The following is a 16,039-nucleotide window of genomic DNA, read 5'->3' on the forward strand; positions in this document are numbered from 1 at the left end:
CCTGTTTGTCCAGCCAGACTAGACTGCAGGAGTGTTGAGGGTTAGGAAAGGGATAGTGTTTCTTCCGTAGGCTCCACCGCTGGCCTTTTATGAAGTGTTTGGGAGCAGGTTCGTTCGCTTCATTTCGAAGTAATTCATTCTGTGACTTGACTTTTATTAGCAAATAAAGAGAAACGTCGATGAGAAGCATGCCCGGCTTTACCAGACTCTGAATGAAGGCAAGCAGCTGGTGGCCTCCGTGAGCTGTCCTGAGTTAGAGGGCCAGATCGCAAAGCTAGAGGAGCAGTGGCTGTCCCTGAACAAAAAAATCGACCATGAGCTCCACAGACTGCAAACGCTCCTCAAGCATCTGCTCAGGTACGTTTTCTTAGAGCGCGATCGGCATCAAGTTTTGCTGTGCAGAAAGGCCTCGGGGCTCCTGTGGTCCCCGGTTTCTACACGTGGTCCCCCATGTAGTCTCTCTTCCACAGTCTGAGGCAGTCGGGTCCCCCTGCTGGGCTACATGGGGCCTAGAGTCTCTGGTACTGGTTTGCTAGACTCAGGATAATGTATAATCAGTTCTGTGGAAGATAGGATTTATAAGATAATGCATGTTACCTCTGTGCCATGAGATTGCTCTTTCCTCTTCCAAAAGTTTTAAAATTTAAAATAAAGTAATAATTATAGCTAGCAGGATAATTTGGAAAAATGTTTGGAATTCTTCAGAGACTTTTTTTCCTTAGTTGAAATCATCTTGAACCCCTTGAGGAAAGTACAGAATGTAGAACCTTTAAGCCTCATTCTCATCTCTACTTGTTAAGGGGCTGTCTTATCCTAAAGAAGATTAGAAGTTACGAGAAGTGTAGCATTTTGCTTGGGGATTTTCATCACAGCAGCTAAATATGTTGGCATCTGGCCAACCGCACTTCGCTGTTTGTTACATAACTTATACAAATGCTGGTTGTATTTTTACTATGAACACGTCTATTAGAGGACATTGGATGCATAAAAATAATCTCCGTCCTTACCCATGGATTTATTTTTGTGTAGCTGTAATAAGAAATTAAAGATAGAATATTGAAGGCTTTAAAATGTCTCTTTCTTCGTGATTAGTCATAATGGAGAGAGTCATAAACATGCCAGGAGCGTCGGATTTGGGATAAAACGGGATATAGTCCTTATAAACGTGATAATTTTCTGAATAATAGGGCTGATGAACACAGGCAAACACACAGTAAAATAAGAAGAAAACATGCGGGGGACGCACACCATCCATAGAAAGCGTTTCTAATTTCCTTTCACGTGCCTCTTGTTAGTTATCACAGAGATGCGGACCAGCTAACCAAGTGGTTGGAATCTTCTCAGCAAACTCTGAACTACTGGAAAGAACAGTCCCTCAACGTGTCTCAGGACTTGGATACAATCAGAAGCAACATAGACCGTTTCTTTGTAAGTTGTAATAGAATATGCCCAGATAATCCACGGTCAGAAATCAGTATCCGGGGAAAGGGTTGGGGGCTGCGATAGAGGCTCCGTCATTTGTGGATGAGGAATAAGACGGGCTGAGAGCAGCGGCATTCTCCAAACTTAGAACTCATTGTTTATGCAGTTTATTTGTGCACTTAGAATAAGGATGAAGCATTTTTTTTAATTGGCCCTATGGAATATATATAAATTTAAAACTTGCTCTGACATGGGGCACGTTTTACAAACGCAGAAGATAACTCTCCTGCCCCCGCAAGAAACTCACAAGGTTAGGAAGTCATGAGTATTAAAGTTAATAAACACATGGTTTTTTTGTGTGTGTTTTTTTAAATATATTTTATTGATTTTTTTTACAGAGAGGAAGGGAGAGGGATAGAGAGTTAGAAACATCCATGAGAGAGAAACATCCATCAGCTACCTTCTGCACACCCCCTACTGGGGATGTGCCCGCAACCCAGGTACATGCCCTTGACCGGAATCGAACCTGGGACTCTTTAGTCCACAGGCCGACGCTCTAGCCACTGAGCCAAACTGGTCAGGGCAACACAAGGTTTTTAATCATATAGAACTGATATTTCTTCTAAAATGTTATTGTTCTAGCCCTGGCTACGTAGCTCAGTTGGTTAGAGCATCATCCTGCTACACCAAAGGTTTCGGGTTCATCCCTGGTCAGGGAGCATATAAGAATCAACCAATGAATACATAAATAAGTGGGACAGCAAATCAGTGTTTCCCTCCCTCCCCCTGTCTCCCTCTCCCCGCTTTCCTTCCCCCCCCACCTCTCTTCTCTTCCTCCTCTCCTCTGTCTCCCTCCTTTCCTCTCTCTCAAATCAATAAATTTTTAAAAATGTTATTGTTTCATTGTTTTGAGACTTTTCTTAAAGGAAAATAGTACTTTTGAAACCTTTTAGTCTTTTTCCATTTTTCATATTTTGTAGCTATGTTTATTTACTTTGGTATTGAAACGTAGATATTTTTAAATATACTTTTAATAAACCTATAAGTGCACAGGAACGATTTCAAATATATTAGTTAAAAATTTGTTGCATTTAGTTTATATTTAATATGAACTTTGTGTTGTGTTCCACACTTTTTTTTCTTTAATATATTTTTATTGATTTCAGAGAGGAAGGGAGAAGGAGAGAGAGATAGAAACATCAGTGATGAGAAAGAATCACTGATCAGCTGCCTCCTGCACACCCCACACTGGGGATCGAGCCTGCAACCCAGGCATGTGCCCTGACTGGGAATCGAACCATGATCTCCTGGTTCATAGGTTGATGCTCAAGCACTGAGCCACGCCAGCCGGTGCACACTTTGTTTTTTAAAGTTGCAATAATGATCTGTCTGTCTTTTAAAATATTAATCCCCTAGATTGTAAGCCACTCAAGGTGCAAGAATTCACTGTTTTCGTTCCCCTCCACATAGCTAATGCCTGGAACAGTGTCTGACCCTTAGTAGGATAAGTGTGTTTGTGACACACACGTGTGTGAGCCTGCGCATATCCACACACACACTTATACATCCACCTACAAATAGTCACTGTTTGAATTGAATGCAGTTGTTTGGTTTTGGTCTCTAACCTGTTATTCTGGCTCTTAGCCATTCTGTTCCCTATTGAACATTTTTTAAAATTTCTACATTTTAAAACGGTCTCCAGGCATTCTCGAAGGAGCTTGATGAGAAGTCCTCCTTGAAGACCGCGGTGATAAGCACGGGGAACCAGCTCCTGCACCTGAAGGAGGCCGACGCGGCTGCGCTGCGAGCTGCCCTAGCACAGTTCGAGCAGAGGTGGACGGTGCTCGTCACGCAGCTCCCCGGCATTCAGGAAAAACTTCACCAGGCAAGTCGTTAAAGCGTTTAAATTAGCGCTCACTTGTTAGCTCACAACTGTGTTAAAATTATTCCTTTGACTCAATAATTTTCATTGACACTCCCTATTTTTCCCTGGCACCGCTGAATATAGGTCTTAATTACTGGACTCTCCCCCAATGGGATCTTTCTGCAGAGAGAAATCAGGCTTAATTACTTTATTTCCCCGTGTATCTGCACCACTGTGGTAGCTGATGTGAAGGTCCCTGTCATTGTTTTGGGGTCGTTTATTCTAAGCTTGAATGCGGGGTTTGTTTTTGTGAGTAACCTGCGTAATTATGTAGCAGGACCTTTTATCAAACCCGATATCATCTCCAGCGATGCCCTGATTCGCGCTGTTAACTGCGGGTAATTAAATGGAAATCGTTTTGTCCTTGCAGCTTCAGATGGAGAAATTGCCGTCGCGCAAAGCAATCACCGAGATGATTAGCTGGATGGACAATGTGGAACGTCAAACTGCAGGCGAGGACGCCGCGCCTTCTCCGGGTTCTGCATCTCAAGTTAAAAACCTTCTTCAGAAGTACAAGGTGATGCAGAAAGAGCGGAGGCCTTTCCATTAAACAGGAAGGCAAGGCAGTCGGAGAGGAAATACTGAACAAAGACACGTGCGGGATATAATTTAGAAGAACTAATTCTGGGTGTGGGGGGTGGGGGGCTGGGTGATTCTCAAGAGAGAGAACTTCGTATACTTGTTCTTACTCTGCTTAAATTCCTGCAGTAGCTCTCACCACAGGACAGTATCCAAGCTTTCTTTTTTTTTGTTTTAATCCTCATCTGAGAATATTTTTTCCATTGATTTTTAAAAAGAGTGAAAGGAAAGGGAGGAGGGGGAGAGAGAGAGAAACATCGATGAGAGACACACACCAATTGGTTGCCTTCCGCATGCGCCCTGACGGGGGCCTGGAATCAAACCTGTAACCCAGGTACATGCCCTGACTGAGAATCAAACACACGACCCTTTGGTGCTCGCTCACACTCGAACCACTGAGAACCACCAGCAGCCAGGGCGACAGTAGCCAACCTTTTAACTGATCCTGGTCCCTCGGCACCTCTCCAGCCTCCTCTTTTCATTCCCGCCCCCTCCCCCCCCCCCCCCCCCCCCCCGCAAACCCTGGACTCCGCCTGGACCCAGTGATTTGTGCTCCCTCAACTGCTCTGGTGCTCTCTCTCCTCCTGCTTTTGGACTTTGCACCAGGAATCCCAGTGCCCGCGTTTACCTGGAGAAACCCTCCCGGCCATCCTGCAGGGGGCAGCTCGGGTATCTTCTCATTTGGAAATCTACCCCTGACTCTCCTGGCCGGATTAATTTACTTTCAAGGATTAGCTGTCTCTATGGCGCCATCAATAGTTCCTACCACATGGTGTTAGAATTATGTGCTTGGTTGCCTGTCTCCCCACCTTGACTTAGCGTTTTGAGAGCAGAAGCTGTCCTTCAGCTCCCTGAAATAGCACACCTAGCCCCGTACCTGGCAGCCGGTTGGTTTTGAGTAAATGTCCTTTGAATAAGAGAATAAGTTGATATAGGAAAATCAACATAAGGAAAAGTTGGTATCCTACAAATAGGCGTGAACATGGCTTTCTCCGTGATAACTTGATTTCAAGTAGATTTAAGTCATATTGAACAAGCACACACATTTATTGTGTGCCAGGCGTTGTGTTCGCCCCTAGAAGCACAGGGATGACGGCCTTGGTCATTGCTTTCAAAGACCTCATAGGTGGAAGATGAGTGGCTTAATCACAAAGCAGGACGTTAGCAAGCATTTTCTTTTTATACTAGTGGCTCTGTGCATGAAATTCATGCATTGGCTCGGGGGTGTCCCTCAGCCCAGCCTGCACCCTCTCCAATCTGGGACCCCTCAGGGGATGTCTAAATGTAGGTTTAGGCACGATCCCAGGAATTGTGCCTAAACTGGCAGGCAGACATCCCTCTCACAATCCGGGACCACTGGCTCCTAACTGCTTACCTGCCTGCCTGCCTGATTGCCCCTAACCACTCTGACTGCTGGCCCGTTCGCCCCCAACTGCCTCCCCCCACCCCCGCCTGCCCACTCACTCCCAACTACTACCCCCCCCCACCCCCGCCGGCCTGCTCACCCCAAACTGACCCCCTGCCGGCCTGCTCTCTCCCAACTGTCCCCCCTGCTGGCCTGATTGCCCTAACCGCCTCTGCCTTGGCCCCACCACCATGGCTTTGTCCAGAAGGTCTCCCAGTCTAATTAGCGTATTACCCTTTTATTAGTATAGATTCTATCACAAATGTAACTTCAGTGATAGTGGAATCTTTAGAGGGTCCACGTGGGTGTATTCTCTCATCTTTAGTAACCGCATGTACCACCTGATTTTCCCCTGTGGATGTCTCCAAAGGAGGTGCTAGAACTTGCCAGAATAAACCCAACAAGTTGCAGGCTTGACAGAAATGTGATTGGCCCTACCTGGGGTTAGGCTTGCTGTAAACTGGGTGCCTGAGACTGTCCCCAGAGAAAGAGAGAAGCTGCCTACATTCCTAGAGTGCCTGGGTGGCCTGGGAGTCTTGCCTTTAGACATCCCATCCTGTCGCTTCCATGAGCCTGCAGGTTGGCTCTGAATTCCAGGGCAACTCTCAGGTAGCCTCTCGCAGGGACCCTTCGTCAATCCCTGGTCCTGCTGTTGGTTCAGATGAGGTAGCCACCATGCCTGATGCTGCCTGTGACAGTTCAGTCTGCTTGAAAGCGGTGAGTCAGTCTGTCCCAGGAATGTGGACTTTCCAAAAAGACTGTCCACTCAAGTAAAGCAGGCCACTGGTGGGGTAGGAGAAGGTAGAGCATAGCTCCTGACAGGTACCCCTTGATTGATGGGTGAGAGCTTGGCGCCCCCTAGAGTCCAACAGAGGGGAACTCCAGTTCATCTAACCTACTCTTTGTCAGGCTTTGGTGGTTTAATTTTGTTTGTTCCTTTTGTTTTAGGAGTTTAGGATGGAAATGGACTATAAGCAATGGATAGTTGACTTTGTTAACCAGTCATTACTTCAGCTAAGCACCTGTGATGTAGAGAGTAAGCGCTACGAGAGAACGGAATTTGCAGAGCACCTGGGAGAGATGAACCGCCAGTGGCAGCGGGTACACGGGACGCTCAACAGAAAGGTGTGCTCATGTCAGTCTGATGTTGGATTTGGCCTCTGCAAAACACCGCGTTCGGAAAAATCTTAAAAGATGTTCATATAGTTAATTTACAGTGTAGCCTGATCATCATCTCATTGATAACCCGTAATAACCCTGTGTTTTAGCATTCTCCATAGGAGAGTATGAAATAGCTCTTGTGTTTCTTTTGAGATTTCTTAGTGGGAAATTGAGTTAGGCAAGTGAAGAGGAGAAATTTTTATTTAAGAAAATGTCTAGTATTCTGTAAGGCTACTAACTGGTCAGAGATTTTGACATTTTCTGTGAAAGTAGCTGTTCAAAAGTGGCAAAGTATTTCAGTTTGGAAAAGATTGTAAAAAGGAAGAAAAATGAATGTGACCTTTTGGTAGATTTTTATTCCATGACTCTGAAAAAATGAAGAGAACTTACTCCTGGAAAATATTTAATTTTTGTATATAATTGATAGGGTCAGTCTATTGATTTCTTTATTGCAGAGGAATGCACACAAATGGATTCATACAAATTAAAATTCAAGTATGTGAGTGAACAAAGAACATGGACAGACAATTCACAAAAGATAAAACTATAGCTAGCAAATAAATATGGAAAATTACAACTTCAGTTAGACATTTAAAATAAACATTAACATAACATACACTTATTAAGTTAGAAAAATTTAATAAGCCTTGGGCTTTTATCTTTATTGCATTCATACATTTCAGATGATGGCTTAAATCCCTTTTGGAATGCATCCAGAAAATTTCAAGAATCATAATAATCATCTATCTTACTGCTTTACCTAGCAGTCTACCTCTTACATGTTTATCTTAAGTAAATAGTCCTTCAAAAAGGAAAAGATATGCTCACAAAGCATTAAATTCACAATTATTGTTACTGGTGAAAGTAGAATGCCTTAATTTTCCAACTACAGAGGAAATATTAATCAAATTATATTGTGTCCATTCAATGAAATATTGGGAAGCCTTTTAAATTAATAAAGGCATATGTCATGACAAGCAAGTGCCCATGAAATATTGGAAATCGAATACAAAACTTTTCATATATGTATGCACATGTAACTATATAATACTGTGTGTGTGTATATAGTATATAATATATATTATATAATATTGGGTGTCAGCAACAGATTTTATTTTGTTCAGATATTATGAAACTCCAAAACAGCCAGCTTTCTTAGCAGGTTAGGTTTCATTTCAAATGTTAGAATATTTTTTAAGGGGGATTTTAATTCTATTTCCTGATTTATGAATTTTTATTACAAAAGTTATTGGGAAACCTTATACTTACTAAAAATCTCAGAAGAAAATATGTCATCCTATTTAAAACATATGACATTTACTTTTTAGAGCATATGGTTTAAAATAAGAAATTGTCTCATTCATAACTTGTAGATACAACATTTAGAACAGCTTTTGGAAAGTATTAGTGAGAATGAAAACAAAATACAGATTTTGAACAACTGGATGGAGGTTCAAGAGGAGCGACTGAAAACTTTGCAGAAACCGGAAAGTGTGGTCTCGGTACAGAAGACACTCCTGGATTGTCAGGTGAGTGCCGCACGGCACCTGTCGGCACGGGCAGGGTCTTTAGTCCACAAGTAGGGCCAGCCACGGTCGTTTCTCGGGACTCCCCCCGCAACCCCCATGTGTTACTTTTTTATGTCAAAGAGATAATTATCCAGGGTGTGGTGTTTTTTATAATATATATTTTTATTGAATTTTTTTTTGAGAGAGAGAGGAAGGAAGAGAAAGTTTTGTTTTGTTAATCCTTACTTGAGGATATGTTTCATTGAGATTTCTTTTTTTAAGAGAGTGGAAGGGAGAGGGGGAGGGGGAGGGGGAGGGGGGAGAAGGAGAGGGGGAGGGAGATTGGTTGCCTCCCATATGCACCTTGACCTGGATGGGCCAGAGATTGAGCCTGCAACTGAGGTACGTGCCCTTGACAAAATCGAACCCGGGGCGCTTCAGTTTGCAGGCTGACACTCTGTCCACTGAGCCAAACCAGCAAGTGCCGTGGTGTTTTTTTAATGGTAAACAGAACCAAATATTTGCATAGTTATTGTATTCGGGGGGGGGGGGGGCTTATTTTATTTTAATCTTTATTGTTGAAAGTATTACATATGTCCCCTTTTTTCCTCCCATTGACCCCATCTAGCCCACCCCACCCCCTCCCCAGGCCTTTACCACACTGTTATCTGTATCCATGGGTTATGCATGTATATTCATGCAAGTTCTTTGGTTGATAACAATGCACAGTTATCGTTATTCTTAAGAGGTTTGACTATTACTCCTAAGGAGAAAATGTTCAAAGGGAATTTTGAATGTGGTGTTTTCCAATTGTTATGTCTCTTTTAAAAATGCATCAAATATTCACAAAATTACCCTGAAGTTTCACCGATTTTGAGTATTCTGTTTCTTCCGAGGAAAGGACCCTCTGTTACCTGCTGTGTAACGTGTTCTAAAAGGACTGCTTGTCCCTTGGAACCGCTGTCCAAATCCCACTTGGGATGAGGCCGTGCCCGTGTTTGTTTAGTTGCCATTGACCAGGTCACTTAATCTTTGAGGTGCCCTCGCCCAGATGTAGATTAATCCTCCATACGCACTGCCCAGCTGTGCCACTCCTGGAATACACTCAGCTGTCCCTCTGGCTGCCCACGCCTGCCCCTGCTGCCCAGAACCAAAGCCCTGATCACCTGGCCGCAGCTCTGCCTAGAAGGTTCCAGAACAATGCGGGCCATGCTGTGTGAGCAGCGACACCACTCACTATAAGAGCTTTTCAAACCCTGTTTTCTAACCAGCCACTTCCACTTCAGAATTTTGGCAGCCACCTCAGATCCCACATACCTCCTGACTGGGAGCCTACAGTCCACAGCTCAGTGCCACCCCACCCCCAGAGGCCACCCGGCTCCACTTGAGTTCCAAGCTCTGTACAACATGGGGTATCATCACTGTTTTCCAAATGGGAAAGTGCCGACCTGGGAGTTTGATGACTTAAATGCCTGGTCCAACAGCCAGTACAGGGTGGACATGGGTGGGCCCTAGGCTGCTGGCCTCTTTGTCATGTACCACGATGATAAAGACTTGTTGCCTGGACTCTTCTCAAATCTAGATCCCTCTAATAGTTGAAATTATTATAAAAGTTCATACTGTAATCGTATCAATTTATATTGTAATTATTCATTATAAAAACTGGAGTGTTATGATGAATGTCTTTGGTGTAGTGTTAATTAATTATATACTCTCAGGTCATTTTTGCTTGAGGAAACAAACTCCTGTCTCTTACGCCTTATTGTTTTGTGATATTGTACATATGAAAACGGTTTTCTTTTGCCCTCTAGGATATAGAAAATCAACTTGCAATGAAATCCAAAGCACTGGATGAGCTGAGACAAAGCTGCCTGATTTCGGAGAGTGGGACAGTGCCACTGTTAGAAGACACAGCATCCAGAATCGACGAGTTATTTCAAAAGAGGAACAGTGTTATCAGCCAGGTACTAGAATTCATTGGAAGGTCACTATTTCTCTTCACATATTCGTCTTTTATCTTTTTTTTGTTCTTGTTTAATTGTGGAGGCTTGCTCCAGACGAAAAGCTGAAAACTTGCTGAGAAAATTACTGAAATGAAGTAAGAAAAGCATTTCAAGTCCTTTCCCCTCCCCACCCCCTTTTTTTTTTTGCACTGGATAATTAGAGGCAAAACCACCAATCCCAGCATCATGGGCAATCTAGAAGTCTACTTGGTTATCTTTGTTTTGTCTCATGTACTCACAGACAAAAATGTCTTCATCCCCCAAACCAAGCAGAGCACCTGGCAATGTGTCCTGGCCAGACAACAGGAGCAGCTGTGAAGCAGCAGCTCAGATCCCCACAGGCAGGCAGGCGCCTCGGAGAGACCGGGCCTGTCTGGAACATTCTCTCTTACGCTAGAAGCTTGGTCAGCACAGGGAGAACTCCACAGGTGGGGAGAAACAGGCCATGTGGGGAGAAGAGAGAAGAGAGGAAGAGTGAGGACATCCAGTCCTTTTACGAAAGGCATGTCCGAGTCTGCATTTACCCCTTCCGGAGGAGAGCGCCGAAAGAGAAAGGACAGGCACCTCTAGACTTGCCACCTGACTGACGTTCCCCCACAAATGGAGGAAGGAAAGTGTGAATACTAACCAGTTATAGGTGTGTCCATAGTTCCCAGATAGTCCAAGTGGATTATTTATCATCTACTAAAGTCTACATTTAACCACTTGTCCCAGAGGGAGTTGGGGATAACCTGTGTGAATGAAATCCATAGGTGACCCTCAGCTTCACTCCTCCCCCGGAACCCAAGCAGGAAAATAGGGTTGAGCTGTACATATCTTGTGTGCGAGGCATTTGTTAAACATGTCTTTTGCGAGGCACTGGTCTCACTGCCGAGGACACAGAGGTAAACGAGAAAATAGATGGGTTCTACCCTTAAAGAGTTCACAGGCTCCTGGAGGAAACACTTGAGCAGATAATTAGAATACAGTAAATTACAATAAAATAAAAATGTAGAGGGAAAAAATACTAGAGAATGCATGTAAAAAGCCTGCAGATAGTACTAGCGTAAGGATAGACATATAGATAAATGGAATAGAATTCAGAGTCCAGTAATAGACCCTCGTGTTTATGGTTAATTGATTTTTGACAAGGATGCAAGACAATTTTAGTGGGAAAATATAGTGTTTTCAAAAAATTGTACTAAGACAACTGGATATCTACATACAAGAGAATGAAGTTACATCCCTTCATTCACAACACATACAAAAATTAACTCAAAATGGATCAAAAATGTAAATCTAAGAGATAAACTGCAAACTTAGGAGAAAACATAGCTGTGAATGTTCATGACTTTGGATTAGACATTGGTTTCCTAGATAGGACATCAAAAGCTCAGACAATACCTCCTCCCCCTCCCCCCCAAAAAAACAACAACAAATAAGTTGGACTTCTTCAAAATTAAATACTTATGTTTCAAAGGACACCATCAAAAATGTAAAAGGACATGCCCTAGCCGGTTTGGCTTGGTGGATAGAGCGTCAGCCTGCAGACTGAAGGGTCCCAGGTTCAATTCTGGTCTAGGGCACATGCTGGGGTTGTGGGCTCGATCCCCAGTGTGGGGGGTGCAGGAGGCAGCCGATCAATGATTCTCATTGATGTTTCTATCTCTCTCCCCCTCTTCCTTCCTCTCTGAAATCAATAAAAATATTTTTTAAAAAATATAAAAGGACAAACCGCAAAATGAGAGAAAATATTTGCAAATTATGTCTAACAAAAGATTTGTATCTAGAATACATAATGAATTATTATAACTCAATAATGAAAGGACAAATATCCAAATGAAAAAAATGAGCAAATAGTCTAAGTAGACATTTCTCTAAAGAAGATATACAAATGGCCAATAAGCACATGAAAAGATGCTCCATATGACTGACCATCAAGAAAATTCAAATCAAAACCGTAATGAAATATTACTTCATACCTATTAGGATAGCTTTAACAAAAAGCAGGATGATAGCAAGTACACTGAAGGCGAATGTAAAATTGTGCAACAACTTCGGAAAAGCCTGGCAATTCCTCAAATGGTTAAGCATAGAGTTACCATATGACTCAGCATTTCCACTTCTGAGTACCTAACCCAAGAGAAATTAAAACATATGTCCACATCAGAAATGTGTACACAAATGTTCGTAGAAGCGTGATTCATAATAGCCAAAATGTCCATCAACTGATAAATGGATGTGGTATGTTCCTACAATGGAATATTATTCAACCATAAAAAGGAACGAAGTCCTGATACATGCTACAACATTGATGGCCTTGTTATATGAGTCCGTTATGTGAAATATCCAGAATAGGCAAACCTATAGAGATGGAAAGTAGATTAGTATCTGGAGGAGGTTTGGGGGGAAGAATGAGGAGTGGCTGCTAATGGGTATGGGGTTTCTTTGGGGGAATGATGAAAATATTCTAGAAGTAATTACAGAGTAAAGCTTACCATTTTTGTTTTTTAATATATTGATTTTAGAGATGAAGAGAGAGGGAGAGATAGAAACATCAATGATGAGAGAGAATCATTGATTGGCTGCCTCCTGCACATCCGCTACTGGGGATTGAGCCCACAACCCAGGCATGTGCCCTTGACCAAAATCGAACCCGGGACCCTTCACTCCCCAGGCCAATACTCTTTTATTCACTGAGCCAAACCAGCTAGAGCTAAAGCTATTGTTTTTAAATAATACAAAGGACAAAGACCTAAATTGTCCATCTAGAAGCTCTCCAGAGTCAATATAGCCTAGTGTTTAAGAGCAAGAGCTTTGCATTCTCTGTCCGAATAAAGATCTTGGCCGCACCATTATCTTTCCTGGTGACCTAGGGCAGGCACTTAACCTCTCTAAGCCTCAGTTTTCTAGTCTATAAAACGGGGACGATGATACCTACTCTCTCTTTTCTACCTTCGTAGTGATGCCTTTGCAGCACTCAGTGAATGCTGTTCTGCTGGCTATTCCGCTTCGTGCTTTAGTGTAATGAATTTTGCTCAGTGGTTTTCTCCTCTCCCTCAGACCACATGTGGCATTTCTTCTCTGGGAAGCTATCATTATAATTCTAAGGGGTTACCCTTAAGAGCACCAGAAATTACGCCAACTTTTTATGTGGAAGCCAGTACACTCACAGATTCTGATTCCTCCCTGTGTTCTGTCCCGGGGCTGCCCCTCCCTCAGCTGAACGCTCTCCATGCTGATCCTTCTGGTCCCAGGGCTCTTTTCCATTTGCCTGTTCTACCGTAAAACGTAGCCGTCTCTGATAGTTTTTGTTCATTGGTCTACCCTTCCCGCCTCCAGTTAGTCACCGAAGCTCCTCCAATACTTTCAGATTGAAATGCCTAAGTGATGGGTAGAGTCCTTAGGAAGAAAAAAAAAATGATGATAGAGCCTCTTCCCAATGCATTGCTAAATGTGCTTCCCCTTTTCATATAGGTCAGTGAGCTCAAGACCTCCATGCAGCCCCTCCTACAGGAGTGGAAGATCTACGATAAACTCTCTGATGACGTGAACATGATGACTGTTCGATTCGGGTACTGCATGGAGCACAGCAAGCCTGTGGTTCTGTCATTGGAGGCCCTGAAGTGCCAGGTGCAGAACCTTCAGGTAAACTAACCAGGTCTTGGCACGGCATTTTAGTGGCAGGTGATCTCCAGTGGAAGCAAGCGCAGTCACGGACACAATTGCATCTGGGCTCTTAACAGAGAAGCACAAAATAGTATTTTAAACACCAGCACCAGAAGTATAACTTGAAATTCCAGAATGAATCACATGAGCCAAAGGAGTGAAACTTTGTCAAAGTTCACATTGAATTTTTCTTCATTTTTAATGTTCATATTATTTTGCAACGTAAGGTTTTGGGTTTGGGTGGGTTTCTTTTTTAAGTACACTTTAAGACAGTGATGGCGAACCTTTTGAGCTCGGTGTGTCAGCATTTTGAAAAACCCTAACTTAACTCTGGTCCCGTGTCACATATAGAAATTTTGTGATATTTGCAACCATAGTAAAACAAAGACTTATATTTTTGATACTTATTTTATATATTTAAATGCCATTTAACAAAGAAAAATCAACCAAAAAAATGAGTTCGCGTGTCACCTCTGACACGCGTGTCATAGGTTCGCCATCACTGCTTTAAGAGTTTTTGTCTCGAATAAAATAATACTTTCTCAGTTGTTTTCTTACTCACAGTTTTAATAATTTGTCCCAATCTTATCAAGGTTTGTGTTCCTATTACTGTGACACAGAGAAGGTGTTGAGAAGCTGCTGCCTTCTCTGGAATTGGCCAGGCCATTCGGAAACTAACACCCCTGCTCTGTTCTCTCAGTCTCTTCAGGACGAAGCTGAGAGCAGTGAAGGGCGCTGGCAGAAGCTCCAGGAGGTTATTGGAAAACTCAAAGGTTCCTGCCCCTCAATTGCTGAGATAATCGAAGAGAAACGCCATCATACTCACACCAGGTACTTACTGTGTTAAGATACAATTTGAATAACAGATCCGTTATCTTAATGACCTGCATTGAGTGAAGTGTCATGGGCATTGGACAGTCTAATCTTAATCATCTGAGATGACTGGTTTCATACTCTTCTGGCCTCTACTGGTTTGAAGGATCTAATTCATGTACGATTTCATGTCGTGAAGGCTCTTACCCACCCTGTTCAAGCGTCTGGTGTAATCAATTTGGAAATACCATGATTACAGCCCCAGAGTAGAAGGCTACTATTTGTCAGAATACATGCCCAGTGTAATCCTCAGGGACACCAATGCCCCGGGCAGAAACAGACTAAGAGACGGGCCAGATGGGAGGTCTTTGCCACAGGAAACATTAGACCTGGAAGAAAAGGGGATGTTAGAATACCTTCAGGGAACTGATTCTTGATGAAGCCTGTGTGGTAGGAAGCTCCTTAAGAGGTGTGGCCCTAGTTAATGGCAAGTCTTTTATTTTATTGAATGCGATATGGAAGCTGGTCTCAAGCTGCTTTAGTGATGGGAGAGAAAGGTAAGCTACAGTCTGCATATAGAGTGAGAGCAATTCCCCTTACCCCCACTCTTATGTTAGGAATGGGTGTGGCTTTTGTAATTGGAGAATAAATTTGTCATAAACACAGTTTAAACAGGCTTCCTTAAAGACCCAGCTCTATCAATAGGAGCCCCTCCCATGTGGAGCTGTTTCATCAGGCGCACAGTCAGTGCTTTCTCCACGTCTGCCTAAGGGACACCCATACTACAATAGATAGTCCTTGCCAATCACAAATTTTGTCATTTTTGTTAAGAATTATAAAGTCGGGTAAATATTCAAGTTCGGACTTCTGTTTTCAGCGGTTCTCAACCTGTGGGTCTCGACCCCTTTGGCAGTCGAACGACCCTTTCACAGGGGTCACCTAAGACCATCCTGCATATCAGATATTTTACATTACAATTCATAACAATAGCAACATGACAGTTATGAAGTAGCCACGAAAATAATTTTATGGTTGGGTCACAACATGAGGAACTGTATTTAAAGGGCCAGAAGGTTGAGAATCACTGGTTTAGATAGTGATGGTGCAATTAATAAAAAAGGTATTTAACAGTGTTGTCTTAGCAATCCGGGAGAGTGCATTGAGCTTTTGCTGCAAGGGAAAGGATGGGATTGGGGACCTGTTCATGTTGCCCTGACAGGTGGACCCAGGTGAACCACGACATTGCAGAGCAGTTGCAGACGGCCCAGGCTCTGCTGCAGCTCTGGGAGGCCTATACCAGTGCTCACACTGAGGCTGTAACGAGGCTGGACCAGCAGGAAGCACAGTACCACCAGCTTGCAAACATCAACATGTCTGGAAACAACCTGGCAGAGATCCTGACCCCGGCCCTGCAGGACATAAAGGTGGGTGCCAAGCCCATTGGGGAAGCCAAGGGGTAAGACCCAGGGACTGGACCGAGCGCGAGGACAGAGGAGTGCATGCGCAGGCTGTGTTGGACACGGATGAGACTGGGATGTGGGGGGTTCGGGGGGCCAGGTGGAGGCTCAGAGGCCAG

At 43.4% G+C, this 16,039-nt stretch overlaps 1 protein-coding gene across 13 annotated transcripts in view; it reads left to right on the top strand.

Annotated features, from left to right (window-relative positions):
• The window catches only part of SYNE2 (spectrin repeat containing nuclear envelope protein 2), a 301,595-nt gene that overhangs the window by 226,190 nt on the left and 59,366 nt on the right, over positions 1 to 16,039 (top strand). For all 13 annotated transcript variants that reach the window (XR_004967589.1, XM_036309562.1, XM_036309545.1 and 10 more), the window contains 10 exons: positions 161 to 357; positions 1,296 to 1,428; positions 3,125 to 3,307; positions 3,717 to 3,863; positions 6,279 to 6,455; positions 7,865 to 8,020; positions 9,811 to 9,963; positions 13,459 to 13,629; positions 14,351 to 14,481; positions 15,683 to 15,887. Coding sequence is in view for 12 of the 13 variants with exons in the window: in XM_036309562.1 (XP_036165455.1) it covers positions 161 to 357; positions 1,296 to 1,428; positions 3,125 to 3,307; positions 3,717 to 3,863; positions 6,279 to 6,455; positions 7,865 to 8,020; positions 9,811 to 9,963; positions 13,459 to 13,629; positions 14,351 to 14,481; positions 15,683 to 15,887 (1,653 nt within the window). In the remaining variant the exon portion in view is untranslated. The remainder of the gene's footprint in view (positions 1 to 160; positions 358 to 1,295; positions 1,429 to 3,124; positions 3,308 to 3,716; positions 3,864 to 6,278; positions 6,456 to 7,864; positions 8,021 to 9,810; positions 9,964 to 13,458; positions 13,630 to 14,350; positions 14,482 to 15,682; positions 15,888 to 16,039) is intronic.

The sequence above is a fragment of the Myotis myotis genome, unplaced genomic scaffold, assembly GCF_014108235.1.
Source record: "Myotis myotis isolate mMyoMyo1 unplaced genomic scaffold, mMyoMyo1.p scaffold_m19_p_1, whole genome shotgun sequence".
Taxonomy (NCBI): Eukaryota; Metazoa; Chordata; class Mammalia; order Chiroptera; family Vespertilionidae; genus Myotis; species Myotis myotis.